This window comes from Trifolium pratense, linkage group LG4 (genome assembly GCF_020283565.1).
Source record: "Trifolium pratense cultivar HEN17-A07 linkage group LG4, ARS_RC_1.1, whole genome shotgun sequence".
NCBI classification, from domain to species: Eukaryota; Viridiplantae; Streptophyta; class Magnoliopsida; order Fabales; family Fabaceae; genus Trifolium; species Trifolium pratense.
This window is the reverse complement of record NC_060062.1, coordinates 10,052,784-10,066,346: the sequence shown is the minus strand read 5'-3', so window position 1 is coordinate 10,066,346 and position 13,563 is coordinate 10,052,784. Positions and strand designations below refer to the sequence as shown.

The 13,563-nt window shown below is 32.7% G+C and overlaps 1 protein-coding gene and 1 long non-coding RNA gene across 3 annotated transcripts; one reads left to right on the top strand and one right to left on the bottom strand.

The window, feature by feature from the left end:
* The first annotated feature begins 2,049 nt into the window (after positions 1 to 2,049).
* LOC123881509 (transcription repressor OFP1-like) lies at positions 2,050 to 3,566 on the top strand. The gene has a single exon (XM_045930218.1). It carries the CDS (start codon positions 2,277 to 2,279, stop codon positions 3,441 to 3,443), a length of 1,167 nt encoding a protein of 388 aa, XP_045786174.1. The 5' UTR covers positions 2,050 to 2,276; the 3' UTR covers positions 3,444 to 3,566.
* A 4,678-nt stretch (positions 3,567 to 8,244) lies between these two features.
* On the bottom strand, positions 8,245 to 11,253 carry LOC123923107. 2 transcript variants are annotated; one of them, XR_006814266.1, is made up of 5 exons: positions 10,781 to 11,253; positions 10,489 to 10,620; positions 9,841 to 9,926; positions 9,585 to 9,695; positions 8,245 to 8,528 (listed from the first exon to the last, which is right to left on the bottom strand). It is a non-coding gene; the product is annotated as an uncharacterized LOC123923107 (long non-coding RNA). The 2 variants fall into 2 exon arrangements; XR_006814265.1 differs by lacking the exon at positions 8,245 to 8,528 and adding an exon at positions 8,562 to 9,135.
* Between the last annotated feature and the right edge of the window lie 2,310 nt (positions 11,254 to 13,563).

Genomic DNA, 13,563 nt, shown 5'->3' with positions numbered 1-13,563 from the left:
ACAAAGTTTACAAAGAGTTTTTCAAATAAAAAGTACGACGTGATGCATTATTCTCAAAAGGAGAATATATTTATTCTTTGTATTTGACAAAAATCATGATGGTCAAATGTTGAAATTGTTCCATTAAATTATTTCGTCACATTTTTTTTCTTCTTCTATTCTTCATAACAACCAATATTTCTGTATAACTATACACGAGTAGTTAAAAAATGAATTGAAGATGATTTATGGTTAACCACGTCAATTGTGTGGCATTCATGAAAGTTTCATTTGCATTGTCCACACATTACTATTGGAAAAAATAAAATAAATCTATAAGCGCAAACATTGCACTTAAAAATAATTGCATTAGCTTTGATGGTCTCACGTTTGCATATGATAGAGGTTTCAAAAAGATTGCGCTGCATATCGACTCTAATGTAGTGGTACACACTCTTCAAAGCGACAAGGATGGAAGTGTTGTTGATGGAGAATTATTTAAGAAATTAGACGGTTACTTGGTATGGATTGAGAAGTTAAGATTTGTCACTCTTATCGTGAATCAAATATTTGTGCTGATGCTCTTGCTAATTTGGGGTGTGATCATGAGTCGGGGATGCGTGTGTATGAGCAATGTCCTGTGAGTCTGAACTCATTGTTGTTAGCTGATGTTATGGGGATAACTACCCCTAGAGTCATCTCTCTGTAGTTTCTTTTCTTTTGGGCTTTGGTCCCTTTTGTATCAAAAAAAAATAAAATTGCATTACGTTGCAGTTAAATGCGATTGATGCAGCTTCAATCGAATCACAAAAACATAAAAATCTTTGATGTCACAATCAAAAATTTCTTTTGAAAACATTGATCTTGGATTAGATTTTGTTTCAAGAATTTTTTTTATGATGCTATGCTCCCACGTTTGGTGCATTTTGCACTAGAAGTGAATGATCTTCAATGGGCCACGTTCAATTTGGATTAATTGTTGTTTCTCTATGAAACATTATTTGAGAGCATGTAATCCACGTGGAGTAAGTAGCTGTGCCTTAAATCCCAGAAGGCATAAAATTTCTGCCTTGGAATCAACCTACGTGGAAGATTGTTTAATTTAATAGAAGCAAAAACAAAACAGTAATTAAGAGTTAATTATTTGACATAACATAACATATACTATATATTACTATTTAGGTTAGGTGTTTTTATTTAATTTATTATTTGGGTTAGGTGTTTGATTAATTATAGTGTCACTATCTATATCTCCCAATTGTTATTCACCACCCCCACTACATGACCCCACACATTTTCCTTTTGTGCCATCTTTTTTCCTCTCTTGTGGACCTCACTTCCTACTACCAATTCCAAGTGCCCATTTCTACTTTTCTCTCTTAGTTATGTTTCTACTAACCAATGCTTAAAAATAGCATAAGAGATTGAATCCATGAAACCACTAACTCAATTGGTTCAATTTACTTTTCTTTTGTAACTATATTATTAGTGTAAAATATTCATCAATCTTTATTGATGATTAATTTTTATTAGAAATTTAGTTGACCATTTTTACTTTTAGTTTGTCTCTTTTCATCAAAAAGACTCAAATGTGAGATTTAATATAAGAGATTTGATTGTAATGTTGATTAATCATTGTTGATCAAAGTTTTAACAAAGTAAAATAGATAAATAACAAAAATTGGTTGAAGCAAAATACAATATGGCTTAAGTGTTGGATGTTTAATAGTTTTGAATCTCATTCTAAAACTTAGTTTAAAGAATGAGATTACTCAAACACATTTATATCTAATAGTCTAGAAACTTGAGTAATGAAATACTCTAAACATATTCCAAACAACTTTAACACTCACAGTCACACTCACGTCTAGCGTGGGTCTTAGGTCAAATACTTGTATTGCATTCTTTAACCAAACTTTGATACCATATTAAACAGACTTGAATCTCAACAATGCGGTATTCTAAATAAACATCAACCATAAATACTTAGGTCCTTAACCATTCAACCTGTTAAATAAATCTCGTACGAAATTAGTCACCGCACTTACATGCGAGATGTATTAATTTAATAATAAAATGGGAAAATTTATTTCCTTGAACCCATAAAACCCGCGAGCATTGCTAATATAAACAGAGTGTGCAAAAAGCAGACACTGATAGATTTATCATATGTCTCACTCCTCTCACTCTCATCCCCTACAAATTGCATTAAAAACTAGAACTACAAAAAGCATTCAGCAACACACACACTTTCACAAAACCAAAAACAAAGACAGAGTGTGTTTGTGTTGAAAAAGATGAGGAATAACAAGTTTAAGCTCTCAGATATGATTCCAAATGCTTGGTTTTACAAGCTTAAGGAAATAGGTAAAGGAAAAAACCAAACACCAACACCTTCTAAGAACAAACAACAACCTTCTTCATTAGCCTCAACAAAAACAACCTTAAAACAAAATCAACCAAATCAATGCAATCCTAGAAAATCATACTACTTCACAAGAGACCTTAAACAAGACAACAGCCTCAACAACACCAACAAATTTTTCACTTCACCAAAAACAACTCAACCACAATCACCATCCAAAAACAGAACAAGAAAAAGAACAACTACAACATCAAAGTCAAAACCAAAAACATGTTCTTCTTCACCAAAACATGCTACCTCTTCAGTTTCTGCAGGTTGTAGCTGTCGAACAACGCTTGAATCAGTGTGGACAAAATCTGATTCTCCACACGAAAACTCGTCCTCATCTCCACTTGATAGTTTTACTGGGTCAGGGTCAGAATCCCCTGACCCAGAATTTAGAACAGACCGTGTTCTAATTCCAAACGAAACATCTTCGTTCGACAAAATGGTTTCGTTGTCTACTACTTCTTGTGCTTGTAACAAAATCTCCAACAACAACATTGATGATATTGTTATTGATGTTGACAAGAATTCTCTAGCTAGAAAAGATGATAAACTTAAAAGGTATGATTATTCATATGATTCTTTTTCAAAGCTAGAACTTCCTCGTATCATTACAAAATCTCCGATGAAAAAAGAACACAAACCCATCAAAGAAGAGTCTCTAAAGATTAAAATTTTGAATCAACAACAACAAGAGAAGAAGAAAAAGAAGAAGATAATTGGTTCTGCAAATTCTCCTGGATTGAAACTTCGTTTAAAGTCTCCAAGAATTGCTTCTATAAAGAAAGTCCAATTTCATCATGGCCAGAAAAGCGCAACTTCTGGCTACCGGAGAAGCTTCTCCGGTAGCCTGGCAATAGTGAAGTCATCTTTTAATCCTCAAAAGGATTTTAGAGAGTCAATGGTTGAGATGATTGTTGAGAATAACATAAGAGCATCTAAGGATTTGGAAGATCTTCTTGCTTGTTACCTTTCATTGAATTCAGATGAGTATCATGATCTTATTATCAAGGTTTTTAAGCAAATATGGTTTGATTTGACTGAAACAGGGTAGAGAAATAGTAAAATTATTATTTTTCATATTAATTTTTTTAATGTGTATTATATATCTATATTTATGTATGTAATAATAATTATGGTAATAATAATATATCTTGTACCTTCAATCAAGGTTTGAATTTTGTCTCTAGGTTATATTATTAAAACAAATTCAATTCTTATATTTGGATACTCTTAAATATGGTACGTCATTCAACACTTTATTTTATTTTTATTTCTGTCTTCCTATCATATCATTGCGTCTATTTCTTTATCTTTTATTGTGCGATGGGATATTTTCGTGTCCACAAAACTTGTTTTAGAGAAATTGAAACAATAATATTATTAAAAAAAAGTTACATCATGTTGAAACTTTTACTCTTTGACATAGGAGAGATCTCAAAAACTAGAGTATACATAACGATGGGGGTGTACTTTTGCGAGGCGTGTCCCAAAGGGCATCTAATATTGTAAACAAAATCGAATACACTCAAACAGGCCACCACAGATGTGTTTTCGCTTCCTGTTAGATTGGGTTAAAGTTACATCATGTTGAAACTTTTACTCTGAAGTATTTTTACTTTGAAATTAGAGCTTGTGTGAACCGAAAAAATGTGAAAATCCCACATAGGAGAGTCGCACAAACTAAAATGTTTATAATGGTGGAGATGTACTTTTGCAAGGCGTGCCCCAAGAAACATCCAATATTGTAAACGGAAAAGAGTACACTAAAACTGACCACCTCAAATGCGCCTTCGCTTCCTGTTAAATTAGGCTATAGATGTTGTGTTATAATTGGTTACCCAAAAAATTAATATCTTTGTTTTTTGCCCAAGTTTCACATTCTTTCACTTTTGGTCATTAGTGGCATCTCCTCAAAGTCTAAAATTTCAATTGCATAATCTTAAAAAAATTTGCAGATATTAAAACCAGATTTGACTCATTGTATAGAGACCAAAAGTGAAATCAATTCATTTTATTTTCAATTATGTATGGATTCAGAGTATCCCACATCAGTAACCGTAGAAATAATGTTGAGATGATGTAAAGTACTAGTCTAGAGACAATTATTCTCTCAACCATGTACCACTTTTTCCATCAACAAAATTCAATTTTGTACACATAATTGAAGGGTCTCAGTTACTTGTACTCAGACCACAGACAATGTTGGTAAACTATGCATTAAAATTTACTATAGTCATTAAGTATATGAAGTTGTCATTTTCAATTCAAATTGAAAAAATGGACTAAAGTCAAGTGAGTTCATGAAATGGTTTTTATCAAGTGGGAGAGATATAAATTTGATTTTGATATGTTTGAATAATGTTGAATAAAATTGATTTTGTAACTAGAATTCATTTTAATGCAAAGTTAAAATTTGTGGTTTTTGAATCTCTGGTAGAGATTATGATGCTATTTTAGAATTTTGAGTTGGACTTAACTTAATCCCATGTAATAATAGTTTGTAAGGTGAAGATTAATTGTTCTCACTTGTACACATATATTTGTTAAAATTCTCACAGCGGTTGCAAGATGACCTTACAAGCTGATTTATATAATAGTTTATATATGAGAGTAATATTCACCTTACAAGCCGGTTATGTAGAGTTTAATTACACTCAATTATTGATTCTAAGATGGTACTAAAGCATTCCCATGATCAGCTGAGACACCTGTTAATTATTAGGTTTCTGATCAGGTTACCACACCATTTATTTGCTTAATAGTGAGTCTCACATCAACTGTAAGATGACCACTCTAAATATATATATTATAAGTAACAATGATCTTTACAGTAAATTTTATAAAGTTGGTTTATAATCAACCGTCAATTCTAAAAAATAAAAATATTCATATCATCTATTGATCAATATGAAATTCTTAACATTTCACAATCAACTAACTTTTAATAAATAATTTTCTAGATCAATTTTGCATAACCAAACACACTAAAAATGCGAAGGCAAAAAAATTCCACCATGTAAGGGGATATTAATTTCCATGGCATGACTTTGGTGAGAAAATAAAATAAGAATAGCAAATTTGTTTCTGTTTGAGAACATCATAAAGAGTGTGTAGCTGTGTAGGGTCCATGAAAATGTATACGTGTGGAAAATAGTTTCTACAAAGAGATTGTGTGTGAATGAAAAAGCAATAAATAATTTGGGGATGTTGGCTTTCTGTCATCTTAAGAAATTTATTTATCACTAAATTTGTTTCTGAATTTTCAGTACCCTCATGGAGTCATGGACCTAAAGTGGTTTGGGAACAAGACATAGAACTGCACGAAATTGTATAAATAGTTTGGAACCATAGAGGACCCTACCTCAAATAATTGGCACCTTCTTCCATTAAATAATTTTTAGTTATTTCTTATAAAAAAATTATTTTTATTTATTAACTAAAAGAACTTGTACTTTTGAACAAAAAAAAATAAAAGAACTTGTACTTTAAAGATTTTAATGGACCTTATGCTTATCCCAAAGCTAGACCATGCAGCTTTTAATATGAATATCTGGGACTGGCATGCCCATTTTCCACCTCAAACACACATTTTGAACATGGTTTTCTTTTAATTTGTTTTTTAAAAACAACAAAAATAAAAACTTGGCTGCAATTTGAAGTATTGAGGTGTGTTATTCAAACACTAATTTTAAGACACAAAATTAATACAATTCTCTTTTCACTCACAAGCACGCAAAATGAGGTATGCAAAAAATATTAAAAAAATCAAAAAAGTATATTTGTTGTATTTTTGTCAAATAAATATGTTTACATAACATTTTCCTAATTATAATTAGGCTAATTTCATTTTTGTTCCTTTAGCATGCACAAATTTTTCATTTCGGCACTCTAATTTCATAATAGCGCTTGCGCCCCCTTATATTTAGCTCATTTTGTAAAAGGTTGACCCTAACTGATTTTGACTAAATCAACACTTGGTATATGAATCATTGTGGCGGGTTGATTTGGTCAAAATCGGTGAGGATCAGCCTTTTACAAAAGAGGCTAAAGTTAAGGGATTAAAAATATTATTATAAAAGTTAGCGGGTCAAAATTATAAATTTATGAAAGTTAGAGGATCAAAATCGTAAGTTTGTAATTATTAACAATATTTAACTTTCTTACTAATTTTTTTCACTAAAACGTTAATACTAATCACTTTTAAAAGTAAAAAATACCATTGTTTATTATCTGCTGGTAGTGTAATTTTTCTAATATTGACTCGTGTATCAAATTAAATTCCAATTTGTAGTGTGCATTTAATTTTTGAAAAATAATAAATCAAGGGTTTTGAACCAAGGTGATTATGATTTAAACAATATTTTTGTATGATTGAGTTATGCCAAATTCTCGATTTCATATATGGTATCAATGCCTCATCTACTGTTCGCTGAGTTGTCTGCTATTAGGTTTTTGATCGGGTTATCCACCATTCAATATGTGCCCCAAGCCCAATAGTGTTAGGTGTGAAGGGGGTGTTAAGAAATCTCACATCGGTTGCGAGATGACCTGAATACATATTTATAAAGAAGAGGCAAACATCACCTTAAAAGCTGATTTTGTAGGATTGAGTTACATTCAACTCTCAATTTTAAGAGCATTAGCCACATTAGACATTTTTTAAATAGAAAAATATATATTTTTTTGTTTTAAATATCTAAAGCCTAATGTGTAAGAACGTACTCAAGTAGAAACCTTCACATAGTCATAGAAATATTTTCAATGTTGTGCGCTGTTTTGAAATGTAGCAACTCTTTGTCTGACAATGAATATCTTGATTCAAATTTGTATGCAATAGCATTTTTTATTTTGTGTTAAACTCTAAGAAACATAGAAACATAAAAGCTCTCTTATTTTCTTAAGCATGTTTGAAGGTGGAGTTTGATTTTCAAATGTATAGAAAAAAGTTATTTCGATTGTCTAGGGGGTGCAGACATTAACCATAAAGGCATAGGGTGTCTTCTGGTTTGTTAGGACCTTGTCAATGTACCCTGTCCCTTGGCTTCATATTTGTTTTCTAATTTTAAGGGATGAGTAATTCACACAATTTGATCAAGCCTATATGGTGGTCAAAAAAATTTAGAATTATTGATTTTTTTTTAATAACTTTCATAATAAAAAGTACTTCGTATGTATGAAAGTTAGCACAACTCTTCATAATTTCTTTGATGATGTATGGTTTTTGTATTGTAAACTTTTATATCTTGAAATGAGAATTGGTTCTCTTGTGAATAGTGGTGCCGTGGAGCTTGGCTAACCTCGTACTATATTTTGTCTTGATATGCAATTATGCGCCGGTCCACGGTCATAAGATCACGTGTTTGTACTATAGCAGGTTAGTGTGATACATCTGTTGATAGAAAATATTTTTTATACCTAAGTAAACCTTTGATAACACTATAGTATTTTCACATATGAGAAGAATACTCTTGTTAGTAAACATTTAGGTTGGCCTAGAGGATGATAGAAATTTTCAACTTGCACTAGTACAGAAAACACTTTTTACATCTGGCCAAAACCCCATTTTACATCTGAAGCCAGTCAGATGTAGACGTACAAGAAGTAGTACGTTTATGCTTTTTACATCTGACATTCGCCTGATGTAAAATCAACACTTTTTACCTCTGTTCTCGTGTTTCAGTTGACCATTTTTTAATTAAATTGGACCTTTTACATCTGACCAAGTCCACCAGATGTGAAATAGTTACTTTATTTAATTTTTTTTTTAAAAATCCTGCGTTTTTTTTTTCTTTAATATTTTAAATCCTATTTTGTAATTAAAAAAACTAAAATAGCATTACAATTCAACATTCAACCAAAATACAATTACATTACAATTCAAGCAAAATACCAAATGTCATTACATGCCAAATGTCAAGCAAAATACCACAATTCAAGCAAAACATCATAATTCATACAACTAGCTCCTAAGCAAAATACCTAACATCACACAAATTAACCTAGCTAGCTCCTAAGCCTCATCATCGGCAACATCATAATCCACCTCGGGATTATATAAGTCAAGAAAACAAGTTGCCCAGCTGTTTCGCAATTCATACAGCTCCTCCTCAGATAATGACGTGGGATCATCGAACACCTACAATATGTAAATATATATTTACTTATACATACATGGCTCAAATCCATTATGTATACATGACCAACTTAATATATATTAACATTACATTCGGGTAGTATCATACTACATGATCTAAAATCGAAAAAAATGCAACACAAGTTATCTTACATTTGATCTATCCACTAAGATAATTGAGTTAAGACAAGTTCAATGATATTCATTTCAGATTACAACTCACAAACCACAAGTAAATATTACTTTCTAACACTAAGTACAAAAACAGATTGTTCTCAAACACTTAACACGCACAAGCTTCATCTCTTTCACTAAATCCCTAAACTTTTCAAATAAGAGAGATAAATGACACTTAGAAGGTAAAACTAAAACTTAGAGCAAACAAAAACACACAAATTTGACACTCACATTTTCCACAAAGTTAAAGCAGTCATAGACACAAAAAAACAAATTTCACTAGTCTTACATGTACAAGGTTCACCAGAAGTAGAGTTTACTGGCCATACCTGCTCTGTTGCTTCACTCTTCCACACACTCACTTTGGCCTATGACTTTTGGAGTTCAATTTTCCTTTTATTTATTAAACTCAAAGCAGAGTTGGATGGATATTCTGCAGAGTACCATTCACAAAATAATATATGACTTTTTCTTTGATCATTAGTAACTAAACTCTTTATCAATAAACATAATAGTTTATGTTTATGTATGGTAGTCACAATAGTAAAAACCCAACATGAGCAAAATAGAATCCCTAGAACATGAAAGGAACAACTTATCAAAGTTCCTATTAAGAGAGTGAAGACAATGCCACAAAAAATAAGGTATCAAGCATAAGATCAAAATATGATATACATATCAGTAATAAAGGATACATGTCATATACTAGCATACATTAGCATTCAAATTGATAACAATCCTAAATGAAACATAAACATTCGTGTTTGCTTTAGAACCCTAATACATTAGCAGTTTTGGGCATGTCACATACAATTAATTAGAGTACACATGGTTTGGAATTACCATGTGTGCAGGTTTCACAATAACACTTCATACACATACCTCTGTATTGTGATGTTCTCTGTCCAAATAATATTGTTACATTTCCATCTTCACATAGTTGACTAGTTGAAAGCACTTTACTCATGACATTATAAAGTATTAAGATTCAACCTGCTCAAAACCTATTACTTGTCATATTCCAAAAAAATAAATTATATATACACAATAAGTTTAAGAGGTTTTCAAAAGAAAAGTTACCACTTGCAGAGACTTTAAATCAAAAGAAAAGTTTTGATTTTGATTATAATTTCATTACCTTGATAAGATTCTGCACAACAAAATACTTATCACTAGTAGTTTGATTAGGATTTAGGATCACTTCATTATTTAGGATTTAGGATTCTGTACAAAAAAATCACAAATCACATGAAAAATTTTATGAGTAACCATATATTAAATATTTGAAAACATAAAATTGACAATTGAACAAGTAAATTGGTACATTATAAACATGAATCAGAAAAAAAACCACAGTTTCTACACTTCCATAAGAATACATTAGCAGCTCGAAATCACAAATAGACACACTATATAGGTGATGTAGTTCTGCATATACTACTTTTTCATGATAAGGATTACTAGTACAAATGTTTTTTAAGAAACAAATAACATAAATTCCTAAGAAAGCTTTAACAATACATTAATTCTTAAGAACTTTTATTCACACATAAAATTGATTTATATAATGATGGCCAGTGAAGCATTCAATATCTTAAATAAGTATTTGGTTATTGGATAGTGACACACATGTATGCTAGAGGAATTCCAAAACGAAGACACCTAAAATCAACTAAGAAACAGTTCCTCATAAAAACATGACTAACCTCATGTAATGGAAATACAAAACTCCTCTATAAAGAACTATACATCCTGTTATTAGAAAGGACAATTTTAACAATCTTACACTTCTAAAAGAAACTCTTCTATAACTCCCTCACACTTTAGCATGTCACATTCAAACACTCCAAACTGAAGCTTTCGTTGTGGTTCCAAGGCTTCACCAACATCACTTCCAAACTAAATAGCAGAGGATAGACTTTCCACACCATAGATAGTAACCATAAAAAATGCAACAACAAACAGGACATTAAAAAAAAGTAAATCACAGTGAGGAGGCACAACAACAGAAAAATCAAAACAAAAAAAAATAAATAATAACTTTAGAACAACCAAAGTGCATTAGAACAAATGGTTACCTTTGACGAACGAAGAATCGGCAAATCGGCATCGACGAAATCGGTTGAAGTGGAAGAATGAACCTTCGATGGTGGTACCAATTCTTCAAGAGATTTTGCGCGAACCGATGTCTGGAATTTGGGGATGAATCGACACTGGGTTACGGATTTGGGGACGAATCCATACCGGGGTTTGAGATTTAGGGAGAATCGCCAATTGATATCGGGATCGTCACGGTTGAAGGATGAGTTGATGGTTTGCGATGCTGCGTTTCCCTTACGGGTGAGAGAAGGTTTGGTTTAGAGCTACGGTTGGAGATTACGAGTGAGAGAGAGGACGGATGAGAGTGAGAGAGAGAGAGAGGACGGCTGAGAGTGAGAGAGGGAGACGGCGGTGCTTGGAGGAGACGGCGGAGAGTCGATTTGGGGTTGTAGCTGGGTTCGATCGATTTGGAGAAGATGGTGTTTGGTGATATCGCGTAAGATGTGTTTGGTGAGAACATAAGATTTGCCTTTCTTTTACTTGGCTCCAATTTTTTTTTTTTTTTTATTCATACTGACTTTTTACATCTGTGGCTATATATGGCCAGATATATTTATATTTTAGATAATTTTCGCCATAATTACAGGATTGCCACCGCGTTCAGTTATGCTTCTGGTACATTGAAACCAGATGTAAAACGTTTTGTCTATATATTTTTCACATCTGTGGATATTGAAACCAGATGGAAAGACTACTCCATATAGCTTTTCACATCTGACATATGTTCCTCAGATGTAAAATGCTTATGTAATATGTCATTTTTCTACTAGTGTTGTATTCAGATATAGGGATGACAATGGGTAGGGTACTCTAGTACTCATTCCCATACCCGCAGTTTGAAAAAATATTTGTACCCATCTTCATACCCGCGTGGGTAACAATCTTTGTCTCCGTCCTCATACCCTATGGGTACCTAAGTACCCATACCCGTACCCATTACCCTCATTTTTGTTAAAAATAAACCGATTGATTATAAAATATCATATCGTTTTAATATAATTATTTTTTTTTTTAAGATTTTAATGTCGACTCATGAAAATTATAAACAAAAACTTTACCAATCTCATGTTAAAGTTCATTTCTTTGTTAACATATTCACATTGTGTTTGTATTATATTATAAATAAGCATTTTTATTAAAAATGTGTAATAGTTTAATAGTTGTTGTATTTTTTTAAATTGATATAGATATCTTATTATATAAAAATATATATAAAATAAATATATATACATTATGTGGGTATGGGGCGGGGTGGGTACTTGTTAGTGTTGTTTAGCTTGAGGTTAGGCTCAGCAGGCTCATGGCGTGCCAATGAGCATGGTTGGGCGCGCGCAAGGCAAGCAGGCTTGGCCTGGCTTGGCCTGAAGTGACTTGGTTAGCAAGTTAAGCACTTGTATGTGTGTGTGCTTACTTGTATGTCTTGTACTCCTATATAAGGACTTGTTATGTGATGAATAAACTAGAGAATGCCACTTGAAACCAATAATTGGTATCAGGAGACCTCAAAATCCAGTTTTGCAAAAACAGAAAAAAGTTAGTTACAACGGTGTAACCGTTTCTTTCTCTTCTCTTTTCGTTCTTCCTCCAACGTAAAGCTTCACCAAGCTTTATCAATGGTGGATTCTAATACACCATTTCATCAATCTATTCCAAAGTTCAAAGGATTCTATGATCATTGGGCTGAGCTCATGGAAAACCTGCTGCGATCGAAGGAATTTTGGAGCTTGATTGAACATGGTGTATCCGTTGCTCCTGCAAATGCAACGCAAGAACAGATACGTGCTGCAGAGGAAAGTAAGTTGAAAGATCTTAAAGTCAAGAATTACTTGTATCAATCCATTGATAGAGCAATTCTTGAAACAATTCTTAATCGAAGCACATCCAAAAGTATTTGGGAATCTATGAGACAGAAATATCAAGGTTCAACAAGGGTGAAACGCGCTCAATTGCAATCTTTGAGGCGTGAATTTGAGCTATTGTTGATGCAAGAAGATGAATCAGTAGATGACTACTTTCGAAGAACTCTTGCAATTGCTACAAAGATGACAGCACAAGGTGAAACATTATCTCAAGCCACTATTGTTGAAAAGATCACAAGATCTATGACTCAGCGGTTTGAATATGTTATCTGCTCAATTGAAGAATCAAGAGACGTTACTACAATGTCTATTGATGAGTTGCAGAGCAGCCTTCTTGTGCATGAAGGAAGGATGAAGAGGCACAGAGCTAAAGATGAAGAGCAAGCTCTGAAAGCCTCCAATCTTGGCAGAGGTAACAGCAATTCAAGCAATTCCACCACCACCAGAGGAAGAGGACGTGGTTCTAGGGGGCGTGGAAGAGGTAGATCCAATCCTATCTCTAAGGAATTTGTTGAATGTTATAAATGCCACAAGCTGGGACACAATCAGAGTGAATGTCCATCTTGGGAAGAAGGTGCAAACTATGCTGAATTCAATGAACATGAAGAACTCTTGATGATGGCTCAAGAAGTAACAGCTCACACACGTGATCAGGTTTGGTTCCTTGATTCTGGCTGTAGTAATCACATGATAGGCAACAAAGAATGGCTATTTGATTTTGATTCCAGTTTTAGAGAAACTGTGAAACTTGGTGATAACTCCATTATGTCTGTCATGGGAAAGGGAAATCTTAAGCTGCATTTAGAAGGGAAGATAAGTGTGATTAGTGATGTGTATTATCTTCCAAATCTTAAGAACAACCTGCTTAGTATTGGCCAGTTGCAACAGAAAAATCTCACTAT